Raw genomic sequence first — 17,201 nt, forward strand, 5'->3', positions numbered from 1 at the left:
CACTCTATTACTATTCCTCCTATTATCTTACCTGATTCTAAAACTCTTGATGTCTCTCATAAGTTTCGTAGTCTAGGTTTTATCTTTGATTCTACTATGTCTCTCTCTTCTCAGATTAATAGTGTTGCTAGAAGCTCTTACTTTCATCTACGTAGAATAAAAAAACTTTTGCTTTTTCTTGATGATCCTACTCTTCTCCTTCTTGTTACTTCGTTAGTTTTATCTAGGATTGATTATTGTAACTCGCTCTACTATGGTCTTCCTGACACTATACTCTATCCTTTAAGTAAAGCTTTTAACTCTGCTGCTCGTCTAGTTGCTCGTGCCCCTTTCTTTTCTCATATATCTCCATATCTTGTTCTCTTGCATTGGCTACCTATAAAATATAGAATAATTTTTAAAATTTGCACGTTCATGTATAAGTCTCAATCTAAATTATTTCCTAAGTATTTATCAGATATATTAATTGAACCTAAACGCCCCGGTTTACGATCGTCTTCTCGCTTTTTCTTAACTCGTGTTAAACACTTTTTTGCCAAATCTGCTTTTGCTTTTTCTGGTCCTTTTCTCTGGAACTCTCTACCTACTTCTCTGACTACTCCTCCTTCACTTGCGAAGTTCAGAGCGGATCTCAAGACCCATCTGTTTTCAAAATTCATTGAGGAGCGCTGTTGAACATCGCGGAAATAGCGCTTTATAAGCTAATTGATTGATTGATTAAAAGATTGGTTAACGTCATATATATAAAATATCTTCTATATATACGTTACACAAGTCAAATTGTCAATTCAATATGCTATGCACCAAACTTTTAGAATTTTCACATAAAACTTAATTACATTTTTTTGCATTGTTTCAACCGACCCCAAAATAGAAGCCGAATTATTAAGGAATAAAAATTTATATACAGTAGTTAACATCTCAGCCTCTTTCTTCATTGAGTGTCAGTCAATTCCTTCTAAGATCTAATATAAATTGACCACCCTATTTTCATCTATAGCAATTTTTGTCTCTACATTTAATTGAAAATGTTCTTAATAATTATCTAAAAAATTAATTTATAAACACACACACATCGGCATATATTTATTCATCACGTATATCATTTCATATCATTCTTGTCTGATAAACAACTCGATAATATGACATTCTCAGAGCTCTCAAAAACACATAGGTACAAGTATGAGCTTCCAGTGATTTATAAACACCGCAGTCATCGTCTCCTTACCTATGTACTTCCGCACCATGGTGAATCGCGATGTCTTTTTAGGAAATGTTTTGAGTTAAATGGCGATACATAAAAGCAAATTTGTGTATAGCGTACGGTTTAAAAATAAAGACAAATCATTAGAAGAAACGACTATATATATATGTGCATATATATATATATATATATATATATATATATATATATATATATATATATATATATAATGTGTAAGCTGTTTCTACACACATCCATTCACAACAAAGATACATTTTATAGAAACATGCATTGCATACCTATGATTGTGTGTGGTGAGAATACACTGGTTTCAAAATGAAAAATATATCAAGGTTTAAACAATTAAGAGTATTGCGTTAAATTTAAAATATCATTTTCAACATCAATGTCAATGGGTTGAGAAGAGTTGACATCAGAAGATATATTTTCCTGAATGAACTTCTGCTGTTTTAATGCTTCTTCCTGAACTGACACAGTTAGTTCTGTGAATGTTAAAAGTTCAACAGAATAAAAAAGAATTTAAAATCAATAAAATAAATGTTTATCACCCCTAACCAGTTAGTTCTTTTAATGAATGAATTTTGGAGCTCTCAGCCAGTTCAATTGCTTGCTTCAACTCTGCTGCTTCTTCTAGCAGTAATTTTTTTAATCGGATTGTCTGAAAATGTGTGGCAGCATAATGTGAAAATTAACATGAATTTAAAAAAACTTCAACATATATATTTGTGAATTCAATGTATTTAAAATGATTTCACAGATTAATACTAACATTGAACCAACATTTGGTTATTTTATATGCCAATTAAGAAATTTGCGAACATCCAGAACCAATTTTTTAAACGATTTAAGAAACAAATAAACAACCTCAAATATTTTCATTTTAAGTTTTTCAATGTCTTTAGCCTTCTGCTGGACATCTGATCTGGTAGCATTATTTCTGTGAACTTCATCTTCTGGCAACAAGATATGATCTGATACACACATTGTATTGTCCAACAAAAAAACCTTAGCAGAACAAATTATACATTTTGGAAAATATTTTCACAATAAAACAGAAACTAATCAAAACTTTTTTTTACCTCAAGTTTATCCAAGTATTTTGCCATAATTTCTGCAAGACTATGTGTAAATTCATTTCTAGAAAAATCCAAATCAACATTATTTGACACAACTTTTTTCTGGAAATGTTAAAACATTTTTAATTAATTATATTTAAAATTATTTACATAACATATTTTTATATATTACAATGAATATTTTTGATAAATCTAATCTAAGTAAGTAATAAACTAATAAACAGTTAATATATAACATAAAAAAGCTTAAAAAAGAAAATATAAAATAAGATAAAATATAAAAAACAAGTGTTAACAAAGTCTGAATGAAATTCTATCAGCATCTCCTGAATGCATTCCGAGAAACCATTGTAAACTGTGAAAATGAAACACTTGAGAATTTTTTCATATAATAATAAATTAATTATTTATTTATTTTCAATATTTATTTAAAAAAATTAATAAATAACTACATAGAAAATTTTTTATTTATAACTTTATATTATAATTAGCAAATAAACAACCAATTATTAATAAATAATTTCTCTAAAAGTCTAAAACTAACTAAAAAGTAAAAACTGGCTTTGTTTTACTTAAATTTTACATATAAATTAAGTTAAATTTAAAAAATTGAAAAAACTTTTTTTTCACTCACTAGCATCCACGAATGCGTTCGGAGTGAAACCAAAAAGTTGGGCTGAATATTCTTGTTCCTTGAACTGGTCTATGATTTCCGACATCACCTCACTAATTTAAAATTTTTTAACTTCGAAAAAAAAACTAAAAACCTGAAAAAACAGATTACTAAATTTGAAAAACAGAATCAGCGCTATTAGTTTGTAAACAAATAAAACTAAAAGTAAATTTGGTAATGAAATTAATCATTATTTTCCATATTTTATTCTACATGATAATTCCATCCTGGTATTAAATATGTTTCTTATATATTTTCGTTTTGCTATGTACAAATTATGTGCACTATCTATAGTATATATGTATCTTCTTTCTCGTGCCTTATCCTTTCAGGACATTGGCGACCATGGACCACCACAAAACCCGATCTTTAAAACTTCGTAGTAGTTGAAATGTGGTGATACTCAACGTGTGACACAAGGACTTCACAAATGTTGTTCGTTGTTGACCGCGATCCCTCTTTCCTGCAATCTTTCCTGTAGTTAGATTTTCCATCGACAAACACAAACCAGATCAAAATTTTAGTATATCATATACTTATCAATCTCTATACACACTTTTGTATGTATTAATAAATATCTCATTTAAAAATAAATGATTCGTGTTAAAGCACAATTTTTACCATATCTAAAATAATGAGCATGGAAAGTCAATTCGTTTGCTAGGAAAGTCTCACGGAAGGGAGGAGGTAGGAGTTAAGTGTAGATTTTTGTATTATATAATTCTCAAACGTTCCCTTAATAAATGTCTGAATGACAACAACCACACATGGTTTGGTCTCTGAGTGGTGTATCATCTTCTATCCGCAAGCTGTGTTTTATTTTCTCTAAAAAAATTTCCATCAAAACTATTCACTTAATTAATTTATTAGATCAATTTTGAAATTTCATAAATGTTTCTTCAAGAGTTTTTGAGTTTTTTTCACAAGCATAATTCTGACAAACGACAGATGTTGATATAATCAGTTTCATTGTTTCATCAATCTATGTCCAGCGTTTGTGGATCTCCAGCGGAATACCTCGAATTCGAATGTCATGTAATGTAAACCAGGCCGCCACTTACCAACGAAGCCTTAGGACGGTACATCAATTTATCGTTATCAGTATTTGTAAAAAGCATTAAAAAACTATATAAAATTTTTTTACCATTAAGCCAAGCACATCCTAAAACTGCGTTTTTGTCATGTAAATCTGCCAACTCAATGTTTGTTGAATATAAAACCACTTAAAATACAGTCAATCAATTATTGAATTTAGCTTAAACAATCGTTTCAACTTTTTCACAACAAACACACCACAAACAACACACAAACACACACACACAACAACAACAAACACACACACAAACAACACACAATTTGTAAGATAAATGATGTAAGGTGAGATAATTTTAAAACATAATTTCTGATTAATTGTTGTCATTTCTTTGTTCTTCATTGTTATTGAAGTTGGTACTAAGGCGTCGAGTTGGTAATGATGTTATTCTTTGTTGAATGTTTATGTGGGGTTTATTAATATCTATCAGGAAAGCCTCTGAAATTTTTAGATGCATTGTGTTGGTGTTTTGACAACAACAAAGATACGACACCAACTAAGTAACTCATTTAGCTAAAGAACTAACTTTGCATTGTTTAAAGAAACTATATAAATCAAACCTGCAGAGAAGATGATTTGTGAAAAATCGAAATAAGGCCTATCTGCATGATTAATTTGGGTAACAACAGTTTTATTAAATTTTCATGAGGAACTATGATAATAATTCTATTTTCAATAAATTGAACAATTTCCAGAAAATTCTAGTAGGGACAATTGAAAAAACAAACAATTGATTAATCGATTAATGCCAACAATTCGGTCGAATTCACACTGCGTAATATGCCTATATAGTCTTGGTAACAGGTTGAACCATTCAAATATTTTTCAAAAACTTATCAAGTTATTTGAAAATTAATACAATATTCAAAAAACATTACAAGACATTAAAAGCCAGCGATAGATATAATTTATATATTGAGCCGTACCTATACATACATCGGAATAAAACGTCAGAAAGATAATTTATCTAACTATTGTTGGAAAAGAACTGTCAACTGAAATCGTAAATAACATGAGTGAATTTCAACTCTCAGTCGACTCGTTGTTCATCACTTCATGTTTGCTATTATTAAAATATTTCAAATTTAAAATAATTTTAATCTTTGAAAATAACCATTGATTAACAAAATTATATGAAGAAAACGACGATCATTAAAATTTCAATTGATCAATATTTTAAGTACTAAAAGTTGAAACTAATTCATCGGAGTTGTCATGGTTTAACTAAAAAAGACAAAATTCTTTTCGATTGTAACGACCCAGCTATCTTCAACATTTTAAGACCGTGGAATAAAAACGCAATTTAATTAATCGAAATTTTAACAAATGTTAACAAAAATTCGATATAATTTCAAATATTTTTAGCATAAAAGTTTTTAGTGAGAAACTCAAAAGAGAAAAAAACTTTTTTTGGCGTTTAAATTAAGCTACAAATTGTTACTTAGAGCCCTATAAGCCGCTAAAGCTTTGGATAATTTAAGCAAATAGAAAATGTGTCAGTACAGATTTTTGTACTTGAATAAATAAATATATATTTATTTTATTTTGTTACATTGTACTCCCAAGAGTTGCAGCTAAATATTCAGGTCAAGAACAAACATATCAGCTTTATCAATAACTTGGGTCTGCTATCAAGTTTATTCAGCGCATGGTTTAATTTTATGGTGTTCAAAATGTGAAATTCTTAACTCAAATTACTGTTGACTAATATTATTAGATATATATAAAAGCAATTATTTAAGGAGTAAACTGATAAATTTAATTGAATTTTAAAACACCATGAATTAATTTAGAGAATGAAGCCTAATTTACTCAAAAAACGCGAGCAAACTTGTTTGAATAAATGATTTGTTGTAACTTACTGTGAATATTTAAAATTTAAAAAATAAAATTTATGAGTTTTCAATTCCTCAAAAATCGATATTCAAACATTTTTAGTTTAAACATTATCTAGGAGATAAATTTTCAAGACTAGCACGGTGAAGACCGATGTATTAATACTTTTACTTATCAGCATGCCGTGGTCATTGTGTGAATAAGACACAGTACCCAACACACACAACACGACGTAGGCACCGTACATACTTGGTTGAATCGTTCTGCTACTTGTCTACTTGTGTACATCTATTCTTATTCTGAGGTCCGCGTCATACCGTTACATTAGAACGGGTTGATGTGTCATATCATTCATTCACCTGAACTTTATTTAGTAGTGCACGCAGTTGACATGTGCAAACTGCAAACAAACTGCAATCAAACAATGCAACTGCACGTGAACTATCAGTTATTTTATATAAAATTATGCGTGTATAATACATCCTTTATATTAAATTGTTATTTTCTTTTTTTAACTCTACGAAAGCGAAGCTAATGCACGAGCAAACAGTTTTTTCAAACCTCACAGAAGCAATCATGTTCTGTTAAGCAGATATTAACAAATGTTTATAACACTGTACTAATACATGTTTGCGCACACACAAGCACACACAAACACACACACACAATAAAAAAAATAACACAAAAAACGAACTCCATACAAAGTTGAATTTCAAGCATCAACCTTAGATGAAATTAAAAACTTCAACGTTTACTCTCCGTTGGCCGTATTTGCATTTTGCCTTTTATGCTATTTTAAAGTGAGCTCAATTAAATGACTGGTAGATAAACAGTTGAAGAATGTTATGTGCTATTTCTAATTTGTACGAATATCTGGTATGTTGTTTATGTTTAGTATGTTGTATTTGGTTTATGTGTTCAAACACAAAGGCAGTTGTGTTATTTATGTATGTACAATTTGTATTATAACAATGTTATGCAATACGTTGTAGAGATACATTTACATAATGTATTTTTGTAAGCAAGGGTCCGTGTGTTGGTATTTGAATGAGTTTGGTCTGACAGGTTGGTAGGTGCGTGCCTGCAGAGCACCTTGTAAGATCTCTCTATGATGGCATGGCTCTCAAAAAAATATTAATCCCAAAATTAAACAATCACTTTGTTTGACTTCAATCAATAAAAAATTATTTAAATTGTTTGCTTAGTTAATTAATTTCTATTTCTTCATTAATGAGAAGAAATGGAAAAAAATGAAGAATATATATGACAACGCATTGATCACAACTTTTCATAATTAATTGACGTTTAAGCATAATTGGTCAATTAATTAATTAATTAATTAATTAGTGGTCTCAATCGCTTAGATAGAGCAGAACACGACCGAGCTCAGATCAACTTTAGCATGTCAGACAATACGTTACCACATACCATTGAAAACATTGACTGATCAGTTCATATAACGTATTACACGTTATTACGCGATACGAATATTTGAATTGACTTATTTAAAACTTTTAAATTTTCTAAACTGAAGTTAATAAAATTTAATTACCGTAATAGATAAAGTATAATTTAATTATTCATCTAAAGTATTCAAACGTTCCCAAATTATTATTTTTCATTGTTGGACTGTTTTAATAGCAAACAGGTAAAAATGCGTCTAATTTTTTAACGCCAAGCTCGATTAAGTCCGTTAACACAATGGTTTATGGTGATTCTTTTGTGTTGCACTCTTTAAGATTCAGTAGTAATTTGAAATTTTATTATTTCAAGCAGTTCAATCTGGTACCGATTTGAGAATTTGTTACAAGTTGCGCTTGATTTTCTAAAATTTTTAACAGTAAAATTTTTAAGTAAAATTATTTAAAAAATTAATTGGGCAAGATAATTTATTCTTAATTTTTGTGTAGGAATACAGCGTTTGTAATAAAAATTAAAATAAAAAAAAATCTAAATAATTTTAATTTTTAGTTTAATACATTTAATCGAATCAGAAACTAAAAAAGCTAGTTGAACAGAGCGATGAAGCAGTCGTGGGAAGACCTTCTAACGTTCAAAGCTTCGAGACGCGATCTCGCCACTCTCATCTTCTGGCGAGACGTCTCGTGCGAATTCGTCGTCTCAACCTTCCTCATGACGGTCGTCATTCTCATCCTCACAACGAACGATACACACGCCTACCAACCGAGCACGACTCATTTCGGTCTGTTTGCCGGTTTCTTCATTTACTCGCTACTTGAAACCTGGGGCCCAATCTCTTGCCTCGGTCATCCACCCGCGGCCTTTTGCTTCATGCTCGGCGGGAAGTTCACCGTTGCAAGAAGTTAGGGCCAAATTTTATTTTTTCAAATAATTTTTATGTGTTTTTTGCAGTTTTATATGCTCAGAACTGCATAATAATCCATTATTAGACTCTTGAAGTCTTTTGCTACAAAGGCTGAACTAACAGCACAACTGCGACCTACTAATTTTCTACTTATAAAAAATAAAGTTATCTAATTTTAAATGATAATTTATAGATGATAGATGATAATAGACCTTGCATACTAGGATGTTATTTATATAATATTTAAATTTATTTTTCATAAAAATGATTGAATGTAATAAAATAAATCGCCGAAAAGCAGGATGAAAAATAAAGTTAAACATCCATAACGAAATAAATAATAAATAAATTCTTTGGACGCCCACAGCTGTCTTCTACACGATCGCAGAAACAGTTGGATGTGCAACTGGAGCCGGCATTGGATACGCGTTAGTCCCTTGAAGAAATTTTTTATTTGTTGATAATATATTATATATATAAATCTGCAGAACCAAGTGTGTGTGTGCGTGTGTGTTTGTGTGTGTGTGTGTGTGTGTGTGTGAATATATTTAAATACAAAACAAGACGACACAATGCTACACGCACAATCAATTACCTGCCCGCAAACGAGCAACAACAGACACACACACACACGCACACACACACACATACACACGCACAAACACTCCAGACTGACACCATTCGAAAAGAGAAGCACATTCGTGGCATTCAATCCAGCCAAACATGGGCTATCCCTGGCGCAGAGTGTCTTCGTTGAGGCAGTTTTCACGTTCAACCTCATCTTCTGCATCTTCAGCGTACACGGATCTGACTATGCACGAAAATTCCCAATCCTACCAAACTTGGCTATTGGTTCTGCTATTGGCACTGCTATTATGGCTGCTGTGAGTTCTATACTTCGCTTTGTTCTACACTAATACATTTTATCAATACTTTGTACTCTCTGTTGTTCTCTAATGTACATTACCTTATATTTTCTGCTATACACTAATAGTAACATTGTAATAACATTGCATGTAATGTTCATTGTTATTGCCGTTTAAGTCTGTTATAATTGTTACGTTAATTTCATTATATTACGTTAATTTCATTATATTTTGTTACGTCATTTCATTATGTATAATTTCATTACATCATATAAGCACGAAATATGATATTATTTGAGTTTCTGACGGACAGATTTCAATCCAAATCATAGCGTAATAGCATAGCAAGACATGGCTCTTCACCGACTGAGCTAACTCGAATTTCGAGCATTTGAGGTGTATTTAAGGCCGCAGGCTCATTTACATGTTTTGCAAGTCGTTGGGTTCTCTTATTTTATTTATTCCAAATCGTAACTCAACTTCAATCGTTACAAATCATTTTGCAAAACGGATTTGATATTTTTATAAATCTGACCCTTACCCTAACTCTTACATTCTTTTCTTAAATTAAAAAATTGTTGAATGGATGAATGAAGAAAAATGAATGAAAAAAGGTTTGAACGGATATATAGCTTTATAAATGATTGAATGAATGCATAGTGAATGAACAAACGAACAAAAGAACGAATGAAGAAGAATGTTTAAGCGAACAAATTATTAAAAATACTAACATTTAAATAGAATATAAATTCACATATACACTCAAATATAAACACGTAGGAAAAACATATATGCGCACACACACGAATACACACACACGCACACATATGCACACACACATATGCACACACACACACATTTATTTATTTAACTAAATTGAATACTAATCACCAAAACGTCAGAACGTTAATAAATCAAATAAATCCACAAATAACAGAAATAATTATAATAACAATAATTATAATAATAATTATTATTATTTCTAAAATTTTATAGTTAGTGAACTGTGTATATATGTTTAAAACGTATTATTGTTATTATTATTATCGTTGTTGTTTTTGTTGTTGTTTATGTTGTTTGTTGTTGGTGTTCTTTTCTTGTTGACTGTAAATTAATATTTTTTTAATTCCAGAAAAGTATTTTTTGAGAAAATACTGGTAGAATATTTATTTATTAGTATTGTTGTCACTGGTGTAATGGTTAAGGCGGCTAGCATTGCTGTTGCAGTGGCTGGATTCGAACGCAAGAGAGATCTCCAGCCTGTCTATCTCACGCAAATGTGTGCAATGCGCTGATTCACTCTGTCGTTAATACCTATTCTGACTTGAACTTTAAGACAAATTTATAAAAAAAATTATTACATTTATTATTTAATTTTAACTTTTAATTGTCATTTTAATATTTAAATAATAATATTGAATAAAAATGATTAAGTATTTTTTTTATAAATGTGGTTCTTCATACCCAGGGCACCTTCACGGGGGGTTTCATGAACCCGCTGATCGCGTTCGGGCCTGCCATTGTGTCTGGAGATTTCACTAACCACTGGGTAAGAGTGATGTATTTATTTTATTGTTTTGTTTTAGGTAGCGGTCATTTTATTATGATTGAAATGTTTCATTTTCATATTTTTATACGTGAAAATTAAAATATTACTTTGTTATTTTGTTAAATAAATATATGTAAAATATATTGTTTTATTCTTTGAAATGATTTCGTTATATATTTGAAAGTAATATAAGGTTGTAATAAATAAATAAATAAATAAATAAAATGATTTTGATAGAATCATACATGGTTGAATAGCTCACACACACCACACACGCACACAAACACACACGCACATACAAACTCACACACACACACATACAAACTCACACACACACACACAACACACACATCACACACACATACTACATTCCTACTATAACCGCAAAAAGATATACTGGGTTGGACCGTACGTTGGAGGCATACCAGCTGTCTTCCTCTACAAGTTCTACCACTGGGTCAAGGTGAGACATGAGCGTCTGCCAAAGAGGGTTGTGCCCCCGGCTGGAGGTGAGACCGAGGTGTTGGACACGAAGTGAATATTGTCCTTTGTTACTTTTCTATTGTTTGTCCTTTGTAGTCTCTTCAATCCATCACAGTATCAATCAATCAATCTATCAATCAATCGATCGATCAATCAATCAACCCGTTAGCCAATCAATCAACGTATTTGTAATTTGTATAGCGCCATTTCGACTAATGACACGCACGAGGAAATGAAATTATGATGTTTTTACTATCGTTATTTGTAATAATTAAAATCTGGAATATTTTTTAAATTTAATTCCAAACAGGACAAATGATGCTCCTGGAACAAGAGTTGTACAACTCTGATACTTAGATCTTTTTGAAGAAAAATATAAATAGCTTCTATTGTAGTTACAATTGAATATTACAATACATTCATGAATCATATTGTAATTTGTTAATTAATGTTGTCATTTAATACTATGCTCATTAACATTTTTTCATTTATGTCCCTAATTAGTAACTATCTTTAACATCTTTAGTACTTTTAATCAACACATACATTTTAATTTATGCCAAACTACTCGAGATTTTGAAGAGGTGTTAATGTTGGTTAATTGGTGAATTAAGTTAAATGTTGGTGTATGTTACCTGTTAATTGAAAAACGGTAAAACCATTTTTAACAATTTTCTAACTGTCGTTCACTAATTATGTCTGAACCGCTCATTTTGAAGTGGCTTACGGTTTATTTTTCTATTATTTTAAAAAATATTAATTATTATTTTCCATATTAAACAATTTTTATCATTTGAAAATATTTTCTAAAAGATTCGTTGAAATAAGGACTTACAATTGAAGCTGACTGACGTGAAATATAGTTAAATTTTTATCTATATAATTACTAATATTAATTCATATAATTATTAATGTTAGCAAACTAGCCAAAGTTTGAAGTTCTCTACGATTTATTTATGGGCAAGAGAGTGTCTGGCATTTGACAAATTTTGGTCATGTAATTGAAATTCATCAAAATGGTGTTAAATCCTTATTTATGTTCACTATTCAATTTATTTTTTTAATAGACAATTAATATTTTTTAACAGCCCGACCAAATAAATATTTGAGTAATTTTTAAACTTTTAAAAAATTCATCCTATTTGAAAGAAATATTCTTCTTCTTCTTTCTCATGCCCTATTCTTACAGGACATTGACGACCATTGACCTCCACAAAAGTCGATCTCTAACACTTCATTTTGATAACCCATCAATGTTCAAATTTTCATAAGCTCCACCACGTCTTTCACGCTATCAAAAACCTTGAAGCAACCGACCAAGCATACAAACAAGTCTTACTTCGTTTCAATCGCTCGTTTACTGATTATTCGTAGCACAAAGTTAGCGCCAAAAAGTCATTTTTAAAGATGATTGTGGCATTATTAAATTAAAATTAAAGAAAAAATTATTATACTGAATATTGCAGACGAGATAAATTGTTTCAATTTACATACAATTTACATTCATTTCATCTTCACAATTATCAGTGCATGGTGGATTCATCACATTTGAAGGAAATAATTAGCGCAACATCCATACATATACATAAGTGTATATCTCTGTTTAAGCAAATAGATTAATAAATTTATATGACTAAATATTTTTATTTAAATTATGATAGGTTATAATTTTAGATAATATAATAATAATTATATCATTAATAATATTACAGTTAACGACCGAATTAAATATGAGGTGAGATTGGGAATATCGATAACAAGTATGCACTGAATGGATGAGTAGGATCATCTAAGTGATTGTGTGTCTGTGTTTGTTTGTGTGGATGTGTGTTTTTGTGAATGTATGTGTGTGCGTGTGTATACGTGTATGTATGTTTTTGTATGTGTATAAGTGAGTATGTATGTTTGTATGAGTATGCATGTGTATACATGGAAGTGTACGTCTAGGGGTATGTGGGCAAATTTGTGCGAATGTGTGTGTATGTGTATGTATATACAATGTATGTATGTATGTATGTATGTATGTATGTATGTATGTATGTATGTATGTATGTATGTATGAATGTTAAAACCAAAACATGATGAGTGACACTGAACCGTCAAACATCAAGTAACAAATGGATTAACACTTTGATTTGTCGTTACATGTATGTATGTATGCATGTATGTATGTATGTATGTATGTATGTATGTATGTATGTATGTATGTATGTATGTATGTATGCATGTATGTATGTATGTATGTATGTATGTATGCATGTATGTATGTATGTATGTATGTATGTATGTATGTATGTATGTATGTATGTATGTATGTATGTATGTATGTATGTATGTATGTATGTATGTATGTATGTATGTATGTATGTATGTATGTTAAAACCAAATCATTGACGAATGACACCAAAAGCCAAGCGTCTGACTGATTTTATTTGCTATAACGTCACTCAACCCCGTCGGCATTCAACTCCACATTTTCCAACACACAGACGCGCAAAAACCGCTGCAGAATGCACGAGATATTATTCATAGCAAAAAAATATTCCCTACTATCGCCTGACCTAATACTGATATTTTTACAAATCCGATTGAAAAACCCGGAGGTGTTACGGTCCATGGGGCCGAGGACCTCGATACAAATCGGTAAAAACTCCATCGAGGGGAGAGCTCCGTCGTACTCTTTGCTAGTAAGCTGCACGTAGCGCTCAGCAAAGGTGCCCGGAACGGTAACGTCCCACGCCAAGCACCTGCCGGCTCTCCAAGGGATCAAGGTACACCCGTCAGGGCGCTTACCGTCGTGCGCCGCAATGCCCGATGGTTCCTTTAAAACCGGAATTGAGGCCTTGGAGAAAAGTCGGCACACAAAATCGTTTATGGCTGAATGTCGCTGCTGGCGACCTCCGCCCAAACGACAAACAAGACCATGATGGCCAAGTTCATCCGCCTCCGCGCCGCACCTGCATGTATATCGACTCTGAACGGCCAACCCCAGACGGAAGCCAATGGCTGTCCTGACCGTTTCGTCGTCCAATCTGGTACCCACCGACGTATTGGGCAAAGATCTCAGCCAGCCGCAACTCGCCTCGCTGGAAACTGCCAGCAAACTGTATGTATGTATGTATGTATGTATGTATGTATGTATGTATGTATGTATGTATGTATGTATGTATGTATGTATGTATGTATGTATGTTAAAACCAAAACATGATGAGTGACACTGAACCGTCAAACATCAAGTAACAAATGGATTAACACTTTGATTTATCGTTAATTGCACATGTCGCCATTCAGTTGGATATTTTCAAGCACACAGACACGCAGGAACCGCTGCAACAAGCACGAAATGTGGTTAGTTGCGAAAAACAGTTCCCTGCTGTCGCCTGATCTGACGCTGATCATTTTACATATTGCCTTAAGAAATTTAAGGGTGTTGGGGTCCATCGGGCCGAGAACTTCGATACATATTGGCAAGAATTCCATCGAGGGGAGGGCGTTCCCATATTTCTTCATTTTCTCGTCCGCATGTATGTGTGTGTGTGTGTGTGTCTGTCTGTCTGTCTGTAAAACTCTGCATGTGTATCATTCTTACTTATGCCTATTTATTAGTCAATTTCGTGTGTCAGAGGTTTTTTTTCATTAAGATAGAAAAAATTATTATACTGAATATTGCAGACGAGATAAATTGCTTCAATCTTTTTGCTGATTTAAAATATTTTAAAAAGTTAACAAAAATTGAACATTAAAATGACAATTGAAGTTATTTAATCTTACATTAAAATATTTCGAAGGAATGAAACGACGCAAATTTTTTTTTATTGCCGCCACTTAAATGGCTGTAAAAATTGTTGAATTTAATTAACGTGCGGTTGAAGATAGTATTCAAATATTTCTAATCAACAAATTTATTTATAATTCAAATTTTAAATCTAATAAACAAAATTAATTATTGTTAATTATTTAAATTAACAGGAAAAAGAAAAAGTCATATCGATCTACTTAATGTGTGTCTAGGTATCTTTACCGGGCCACATTCTCATGAGAACTTTATCGAAAAATCACCAAAAATAAGATCAAAAAATTTATAACAAAAATTGTATAAAATAAAAATAGATACAAAATTGTAAAAAATAAAAATTATAAAGTGGTAGAGTGGAATTAAAACATAACAGAACGACAAAATTATTTTACGCCAGATAAATAACAACATTGAAACTAAGACAGAATCAGATTGAATTACGATCATTTATAAATATACAAAAAACCAATCAAACAGACAAACATGCAAATAAGCAAACAAACATGCAAACAAACAAACATACAAGCAAACAAGCAAACAAACATGCAAACAAGCAAACATACAAGCAAACAAGCAAACATACAAGCAAACAAGCAAACAAACATGCAAACAAGCAAACATACAAGCAAACAAGCAAACAAACATGCAAACAAGCAAACATACAAGCAAACAAACATGCAAACAAACATGCAAACAAGCAAACATACAAGCAAACAAATAAAAATTGAGAAAACTTTCATCAACGCCAGAAATGCTATAGACGCATACACAAAGATAAGTGTATTTACATAAACTCACACACACACACACACGCACGCACACACACATGCACACACTGACACACAAGCAAACAGCATGCAAACATACAAAAACAAACAAACACAAAGGCAAATTGTACGTTCAAAGAGTGGTCGGCCGTTTCTCATAGTCGCTAGGTGGTCGGCATCTCAAGAACCATAAACTTTTTGCAAGTGCCATAAAATTCTCGGGTGCGAAGTGCCGTGTTATTTTGAAAGTGCGTGCGTTCGATTTATTTGCACAGTTTTCGCCGTAATAATAATTTTTGTTTGTGTTATTTTTATTGTTAACGTTGTTGCTGGTGCCTTAGCCACTGATTTCATGTTGCTATTGATGTCAGCGCCGTTGCCTTTGATGTCACCGTGATGTCTTTTTCATTGATGTTCACGTGATTGATGTGGCGTTTATAACTTAATAAGGAACATTTGAACAATACCGTCATCTCTATCACAGAAACATCAATTTCATAACACTAATTTCATCACTGATATAACTGTTGAAAAAAATTTTATCGTCCTCATCATCGTCGTCGTCGTCATCATCGTCGTCGTCATAGTCATCATGATCATCATCATCATCATCATCATCGTCATCATCATCATCATTATTATAACCATTACCATCACCATCATCACCATCATTTCGTCATTCATAATCATCATCATCACCGACGCTGCCTAATAAAAAACTATCAGATTTAATGATTCCTTTATCTTCGTCTTATCAGCCGACAGATCAATGACTTGATAAAACAAACAATTAAACATAAAAACAAACAAATAAACAAACAAATAAACATACAAAACATACATACAAAACATACATACAAAACATAAATACAAACAAATGAACAGACGATCAAATAAGTATTCAAATAACATATTGTTATACACAAATTATAACTTTAATCACAGCAATAATTATCACAATAATAATTATAGAGTTATTATTATTATATTATCAAACTGTACCATAGTTGTTTTTTAGTTTCAAAAGTTTATCATAGGATTGGTGAGAAGTTTCGCTATGTAGGTACGTTGTTAAATTGATACCGTACTGAGACTGAACCATCCTCACAATCAATTTTGGCCGGGAATTCGTACCAATTCAGCTAAACCGCTAAAAATTTTTTTTGACTAAATCACTGATTTCATGTTGTGATATATAACATTAACCGATTTGGTACATTACCCACAATTCAGTTGAATCCATTCAATACTGCATAAGATACGGTCTCTTTCCAACATATATATATATATATATATATATAATAACATTTGTATATATTAATATATATATATATTAATATATACAAGTGTTATAAAAAGCTGACGAATAAAATAGTAAAATTTCTTCATTAATTCGATTAAGAATTAAGAGATGGACGCATTTTTATCGTGAAAAATTTTTAATTTTAAGGATCGGCGGTTAAATTTATTCAAAGAGTAATGGCGATAATGATAATTTTTCTAAAGCATGT

At 31.3% G+C, this 17,201-nt stretch overlaps 3 protein-coding genes across 3 annotated transcripts; 1 reads left to right on the forward strand and 2 right to left on the reverse strand.

The window, feature by feature from the left end:
- Positions 1-1,071: 1,071 nt before the first annotated feature.
- Positions 1,072-3,118, reverse strand: HELRODRAFT_190530 (hypothetical protein). The gene is made up of 7 exons (XM_009014356.1): positions 3,073-3,118; positions 2,936-3,036; positions 2,598-2,656; positions 2,305-2,403; positions 2,090-2,230; positions 1,781-1,883; positions 1,072-1,707 (listed from the first exon to the last, which is right to left on the reverse strand). The coding sequence occupies exons 2-7, from the start codon at positions 3,018-3,020 to the stop codon at positions 1,568-1,570; spliced, it is 627 nt and encodes a 208-aa protein (XP_009012604.1). The 5' UTR covers positions 3,021-3,036; positions 3,073-3,118; the 3' UTR covers positions 1,072-1,567.
- Positions 3,119-7,166: 4,048 nt separating this feature from the next.
- Positions 7,167-12,271, forward strand: HELRODRAFT_185352 (hypothetical protein). Its single transcript, XM_009014357.1, has 7 exons — positions 7,167-7,551; positions 7,898-8,226; positions 8,597-8,657; positions 8,900-9,113; positions 10,564-10,644; positions 11,036-11,178; positions 11,438-12,271. Exons 2-7 carry the CDS (start codon positions 7,926-7,928, stop codon positions 11,475-11,477), a joined length of 840 nt encoding a protein of 279 aa, XP_009012605.1. The 5' UTR covers positions 7,167-7,551; positions 7,898-7,925; the 3' UTR covers positions 11,478-12,271.
- Positions 12,272-13,570: 1,299 nt separating this feature from the next.
- On the reverse strand, positions 13,571-14,637 carry HELRODRAFT_168505 (hypothetical protein; the record flags this gene model as incomplete). Its single annotated transcript, XM_009014358.1, has 2 exons — positions 13,571-13,948; positions 14,443-14,637. 2 exons carry the CDS (start codon positions 14,635-14,637, stop codon positions 13,571-13,573), a joined length of 573 nt encoding a protein of 190 aa, XP_009012606.1.
- Between the last annotated feature and the right edge of the window lie 2,564 nt (positions 14,638-17,201).

The sequence above is a fragment of the Helobdella robusta genome, assembly GCF_000326865.2.
Source record: "Helobdella robusta unplaced genomic scaffold HELROscaffold_13, whole genome shotgun sequence".
Lineage (NCBI taxonomy): Eukaryota > Metazoa > Annelida > Clitellata > Rhynchobdellida > Glossiphoniidae > Helobdella > Helobdella robusta.